Genomic DNA, 7,461 nt, shown 5'->3' with positions numbered 1-7,461 from the left:
ATTAGAAATTATTATAAATTAAGAAATGTATCTCCCTTATGCAAAGCTCTGATTCCTTTTACAGATTTGGTTATACTTTTTGGACCTTTTGGATAATAGCTCTTCATCTTTTATATAAGCTGTGGATTTTAAATATTTTGGCGACGAGCATCACTGAAAAGACATGTATTGTTGAAATGCGCATCTGGTTCAAGATAATTGGTACCGTTAATTTTATTATCAAACATGTTTTTCCTTCTTTATGTATTCTTTAACAATGTCTACTATAGAGGTATGTCCATTATCTGTTGCAATTTCTAAAGGAGATTTCCCATCATTTTTACACATCTTTGTATCTGCTTTGTTATCTAACAATAAACGTACAATATCCTGATGTCCTAGTTCGCATGCATACCATAACGGTGTTATTCCATCGTCTTTTGTCATGTTGATGTTAGCATTATGGTCCAGAAGGCAACTGACTACATCTATTCTACCCATAAAACAGGCTATGTGTAATGGAGAGGAACCAGCTACTACATCAAAGGCATACTCTACTGACTTCTTACTGACGTATGATGTTACAAATGACAGTGTACTTTTTACAAGGTTGTCAAATATGTTTTGTTTTAACACTCCTAAAGTTCCAGTTGGATGTTTTTTTATCATTTCTGCTATATACTGTTTACTAAAGATACAGATACTAGAGTCAGCATTATTTTCTAACAATAACTTTACTATCTCAATATGTCCCTTAAATGCACTGAAATATAAAGCATTACCTCCATCATTTGTCTGGGCATTAATGTCTGGTTTATGTTTCATTAATGGCTGGACAAGACTCTGACTGTTTATCATTCTGATGTTGTTATTGACATATGACGTACTCAGTTGTGTATTGTCACATGGAACAGGATTCCTCTCTAGTAGTAATCTAACTATGTCAGTATGTCCACACATACTTGCCATTATCAGAGGACTCCGGCCATCCTTGTCACATAGATTAACATCAGGATTCCCCTCTAACAGTAACTTTACTATATCAGTATGTCCACACATACTGGCCTGTAACAGAGGACTCCAGCCATCCTTGTGACATAGATTAACATCAGGATTCATCTCTAACAGTAACTTTACTATATCAGTATGTCCGTTTTGACTTGCCTGTAACAGAGGACTCAAGCCATCCTTGTTACATAGATTAACATCAGGATTCCTCTCTAACAGTAACTTTACTATGTCAGTATGTCCGTTTTGACTTGCCTGTAACACAGGACTCCGGCCATCCTTGTCACATAGATTAACATCAGGATTCCTCTCTAACAGTAACTTCACTATATCAGTATGTCCTTGCTGACTTGCCTGTAACAGAGGACTCCGGCCATTATTTTTACATAGATTAACATCAGAATTCCTCTCTAACAGTAACTTTACTATTTCAGTATGTCCGTTTTGACTTGCCTGTAACAGAGGACTCAAGCCATTATTGTCACATAGATTAACATCAGAATTCCTCTCTAACAGTAACTTTACTATTTCAGTATGTCCGTTTTGACTTGCCTGTAACAGTGGCCTCCGGCCATCCTTGTCACATAGATTAACATCAGGATTCCTCTCTAACAGTAACTTCACTATATCAGTATGTCCTTGCTGAATTGCCTGTAACAGAGGACTCCGGCCATTATTGTCACATAGATTAACATCAGAATTCCTCTCTAACAGTAACTTTACTATTTCAGTATGTCCGTTTTGACTTGCCTGTAACAGAGGACTCAAGCCATTATTGTCACATAGATTAACATCAGGATTCCTCTTTAACAGTAACTTTACTATATCAGTATGTCCTCCATCACTTGCCTGTAACAGAGGACTACAGTCATTATTGTCACATAGATTCACATCAGGATTCTTCTCTAACAGTAACTTTACTATGTCAGTATGTCCATTATGACTTGCCATTAACAGTCCACTTACCCCATCATCTCTACATTGATCAACATCAACATCATTACGTAACATCCACTGTACCATATCAGTATAGCCATAATAACAATTCTCTACTAGTGGATAAGTACCTGAATCACAGCTCCCAGGTGGAGTCACTGTATCCTTGGTATTGGTTAATTTAACATGCTGTAATTGATCAAGTTGTTGCAAGAACCGTTGTCTGAAGGATAAATCTTTCATGTTATTGTTACTAAACACAACTGCCACCTTTCCTGCTAGCCAGTCCTTTGTCAACCGTTGTAAATATGATTCTAGATAATCATCTGGTATTTCAATGATAAACTCAATGTTACTTGTTTCGTCACTTTTTGTTGTTTTCCAAATAAAACGTTCTTTTACTAAATCACTATCACCATGTTCTATTAAACATTCTATCATTTTCTGACCAAAGTAATAGGCAAGGAAGTCAAACAATTTATCATGTATAGTTCTGTAAATACCATCCTGTTTAGAGACAAATGTATCAACTAGAGTGTCAAGTTCTGTTTTTAAATTTATTTTAGGTATGCCATTAATTCCACAAGCCTCACATGTGTCCGTGATGATCTGTCGTTGCTCATTTGTAATTCTACCCTGTAGCCATTTTTCTGTCAGCTGATTATTAAAAACAACTAATAAAACTAGACTGCATTTTTTACATTTCCCTTCATCACCTTGTCTACTTAAACTATCTAGTTCTTTTTGATAGACAATATATGGATTTTCGAAAAATTCTTCAATATTTCCATGTTTTCCATTACGATATAAAGAGCACAAAAGTGGAAAGAATTCACTTTTTTGTGATAACTTATCAATATCGACCAAGCTTGAACCAATATATTTACTTGCTATGATATTTTTTTCTATAGATGTTAGGCATAGTTGATCTGATATTAAGTTACATTCACAGGATTTAAAAGGTTCTAAAATATTAAACTTATCATCTTTATAGACTTGTAACCTACATGATACAATAATCTTACAACATGTGTCTGCTATAATTGTTTCAATCACTGGTAAATGTTGTGTCCAGTTCTCTATCTGTTGTTGGTTGGCAGTGAAATTCCCACAAATGTCATCTACAATGAAAACTGTCTGTTCGCCAGGTTGATAATAATTTCTGATATCAACCGGTTGTCTCACGGGTACTATTTTGTATCCTGCTTTCTGTAAAACTAGTGCTGTGTGTCTTGCAATAAATGATTTTCCAGCTCCTGAAGGGGCAGTTAAAGTCACACAACTTTTTTCCTCTAACTTTTTCATGACATAAGCACTAGCTCTCGTAGACACAAACATTTTATCCGTCTTTTCCCAGTATTCTATTTGTCTTTTAAATTGATCTGAAAAAATAATAGCATAACTGATTAGTCTTATGTAGACGAAACGCGTGTCTGGCGTATTAAAAAAAAATTATATTTCCTTTGTTTACTATTCACACCTCTGGGTCGATGCCACTGCTCGTGGACATTTCGTACCCGTAGGTATCACCAGCCGAGTAGTCAGCACTTCGGTGTTGACATGAATATCAATTATATTGTTATTTTTTATAAATTTCTTGTTACACAACGTTAAATTTTTCGAAAAACTAAGGGTTTTCTTATCCCAGGAATAGATTACCTAAGCCGTATTTGGCACAACTTTTTTAAAAATTTGGATCTTCAATGCTCTTCAACTTTGTTTGGCGTTACAACTTTTTTGATATGAGCGTCACTGATGAGTCTTATGTAGACGAAACACGCGTCTGGCGTATACAATTATAATCCTGGTACCTTTGGTGACTAATTATTGAAATTTTAGATTTAAGATTATATGATTTATACATTTTATTGAAAACAGACAAAAAATAGTAGATTATTCATAAATGTGTCACATTTTGTTATATCATGATAACTTCTACCTTACTAAACAGCATCCGTTTAACTTATTATTGAAGGCTAGATAGTGTCATGTAATTGTTTATGTACTTGTCCTTTTTTGAGTCAATGTCGCGTATTATACTATTTTTATCATATGTATTGAAAATATCCCCTGAAAAAGACAATAATGACCAAAAAAATTAGCATTTAATTCACATTCTCTTCACATACTGAACTTTGACAGGGACTGTTTATGTCATAAATTTGTTTTGAAACATGTTCAACAGATCATCTTAGGAAAGAAGCATTGAAAACTATATAAGAATTTAAGAAATTAAAAAATCATTTACCTTCAAGTTATATTCAATCATATTTTTTATTTGTCAAAAAGCATACAATACCTTTAATGTTTGATGGTATTGGGTCTTTTAAACTTTCTCTGACTTCTATGTGTTCAGCCTGTAAAGTATTTTGGGACGTCTTTAATGTAATGTAGGAAGATTGTAACTCTCTAAGATTTTCTGTCACTTTTGTGTGTTCGGTTCCCAAAATGTCTATTGTTTTTCTCAGTTCTTTCATCTCTTTGAGTGATTGTTTGATTTCCAATACAATTTCATGATTCGACTGATCTAATATTTTTTCCTTCAACTCTTTACACTCTTGATACATTGTTTCACCTCCCAATCGTCCAACAGCCTGGAAATTAAATCATTTATTGAATAAACCAATGTATAATATTTTGAACTATTTATTAATAAACATGTGTTGTTCTATCATGCCTACGAACGTTTATCACGATAACCAATTCCAATACATCTAAGTCTTGCTTATAAATAAAAATGGCTAGTCATCTGCGTTGTGTAAAAAGTGAATCACACTAATACTGAACTCAGAGGAAAATTTAAAACAGAAAGTCACTAATTGAATGGCAAAATCAAAAGCCCAAACACATCAAACAAATGGATAAAAACTGTCATATTCCTGACTTGATTCAGACATTTTTTTACTGTAGAAAAAGGTGGATTTAGCATGGTGTTGAATGCTAGTTGAATCCTCACTTGTATGACAGTCGCATCACATCTAACAGGGCAATAACATTGTGTTTACAAGATAAAGTAAAATGTAAAGTAAGGGAACTGAGTTACACCATACAGTGTTCACCTGTTTTAACTTTTGTTTATGGTGTTGTAATGCAATAGACCAATCAATGAATATTGTACCTCTACGTGGTGTATGCTCTTTTCCTTGTACTTATATTGAAATACGAACCATCATGTGCATACATTATTTGTTTTAAAGTTTATAACAATTTAGTTCATACATAATGTTGGTTTGTTTAACATTAAGTTTTATGTTGTCTTTGTAAAACATTAAAGTAGAATAACGTTTATTTTTAAAAGTACTTTTATAGACTTTAACAACACCAAATAATCAATCTCATCATTTAAACAATGTCATCCGTTCTAGAAATTTGTCCGCTATTCCTTCTATATTAAATTATCTACGGAATTGTCATCTGTTCAGCTGTTACGTCAAACGTACAACAACGGAATTTTAATGTTACGGTTAGCAAAGAACTTGATTATTAGTTGACGGTTAGCAAGTAGCAAGTTTCTTGAAATCTCATGCAACTTCATTGATATACCACACGTTATAGTTATTGTTTAACAAATGCATAATATCAGCCTTCAATCCACTTAGCTTTCATGCAATGTTAAAGCAATACTTATGAATTGAAAATGTAAATGAACTTGACTATAGCGAAATATAGGATGTATGTGAATTTTTCCGATATTACAGCAACTTATAAACATAGATAAACCTTGATCTGCTGATCGTGTTTAAGTACGTCAGATTTGTTTTAATATTTTTTAGTTTTTTTAAGTACGTGTTATAGAAATTGACAGGTAAGAGCTGACAACTTCAAAATTGACTGTCTCCTGAAAATCTTAAGTAGGAAAATCAAATATACCTTGTCAGTTTTGATCATTGTAGCATTACAACTTACATTTGATATATCTGTACATGCTGTATGGAAATAATTAGCGTCTATTGTATTACTATCATGATGAGCTAGTTTATTCCTATAATATTTTATTCTGGCTAAATCAGATCCTGGAGTTGTTTCCCCTGGTAGTGGTAGACTGTCAAATCCATTGACTGGTGGATTGATAGAGGTCAAGTTTCTGATTAAACAGATCATCAACGTTACATCGAATAATTTGGAATCCGGAATCCCTGTGACATCAAGAGAAATATATTACCTATAGTCGTTAAGTCAGTGTAAATTAGTTATGGATATTACAATATGTAGTATAAATATCGACAGATAATATGTTATTTTAAAAGATACAAAAAAAATGTGTATTAAAAGCTAAATTATAAAATTGTGTATTAAAAGCTCAATTATAAAATTGTGTATTAAAAGCTCAATTATAGAATTATGTATTAAAAGCTACACTCATTTAAGGTAAAGGTTGTTTAAATCATGATGACAAACATTTTTTGCCGGCTATTTTAAACGTGCAATGCATGTCATCTGCATGCCAAATCAAATGCATAGTAAGAGGACCAGAAAATTGATTTTAACCTTTTTGCCAATAAACCAACAATTTGTCAAAATAGACAAAATGATTGTACAAACTATGACATGAACACAATATTTCCAATAGGCATAATGTGTGTTAAGAATATTCGATTGGCACTGATTTTCTAATGTCTCCTTGGTATCTTAAACATGCGCTAAAAAGTCCCTCAGGAAAAGACATGAGGACGGACACACAAACGATTGCAACAGATAAACAAAAGGTTTCCTTTTATATCTAGGCAATAGAGGAGTGATCATGACTAATCGTTACATACTGTCTGTAAAAGGTAATTTGTAATAAAAGAATTAGTGAAGTCAATCATTAACATTATTATTCAGAAATGTATTTATTTTAGCCAACAAGAACATCACAAATTTTGAATCTCATGTTTATGAAATCTACATTTAAATGTCTACCGTAACATTAAGACGTACCATTTCTTGGAATCAAAAGATTCCATTGAGCATGATTAATGATTCTTTTTAATTTCAAGTCAAACAGAGTGTTGTAATTTGTATTCAGCGTTGATGGTAGATACGTAGTTGGAAATTCTCTGTCAAAAAAGGTACGGACTGCTCTAGGTGTCACTCCTTTCAATAACAATGCTAGGCGGACATAATTTTCTTCTTCATCAGAAAGAGGTGCCATGGTTTCAGAGACTTGGCTAATGGCAAAGAGAAACCTATATCATCAGATTTATTATTACTTAATGGGTCATGTATTCCTGAAAAATGAAAGATGTTTAATTATTTTAGAAAAAAAAGTTCAATAATCTATAGATTGTGTTATCATTGTCTACAATTTAACAACCACGATACTGAACACATAAAAAATAGTAAACCAAGTTCAAGAATAAGACAGCAGCTTCTGACTTACAAACTATTGTGACCGCATTGTTGCCATTATTTCCAAAAACGAAAATCACATAGGGTAAAACCGATTAAGATAACCACTTAAAGAGTGTGTGTAAATTTACTGTTCTTATAAATTTGTATAGGTAGGTGCTTTATTTTAACCAATGGAAGAGAAGTGAAAAGCAGATTAATTTTGCA

At 32.8% G+C, this 7,461-nt stretch overlaps 1 protein-coding gene across 1 annotated transcript; it reads right to left on the bottom strand.

Annotated features, from left to right (window-relative positions):
• Positions 1-219: 219 nt before the first annotated feature.
• On the bottom strand, positions 220-6,911 carry LOC134719306 (uncharacterized). Its single transcript, XM_063582313.1, has 4 exons — positions 6,844-6,911; positions 5,830-6,059; positions 4,223-4,517; positions 220-3,305 (listed from the first exon to the last, which is right to left on the bottom strand). The coding sequence occupies exons 2-4, from the start codon at positions 6,022-6,024 to the stop codon at positions 220-222; spliced, it is 3,576 nt and encodes a 1,191-aa protein (XP_063438383.1). The 5' UTR covers positions 6,025-6,059; positions 6,844-6,911.
• Positions 6,912-7,461: the final 550 nt, after the last annotated feature.

This window comes from Mytilus trossulus, chromosome 5 (genome assembly GCF_036588685.1).
Source record: "Mytilus trossulus isolate FHL-02 chromosome 5, PNRI_Mtr1.1.1.hap1, whole genome shotgun sequence".
NCBI classification, from domain to species: Eukaryota; Metazoa; Mollusca; class Bivalvia; order Mytilida; family Mytilidae; genus Mytilus; species Mytilus trossulus.
Note: the sequence above shows the minus strand (reverse complement) of the source record. Positions and strands in the feature narration are given on the sequence as shown.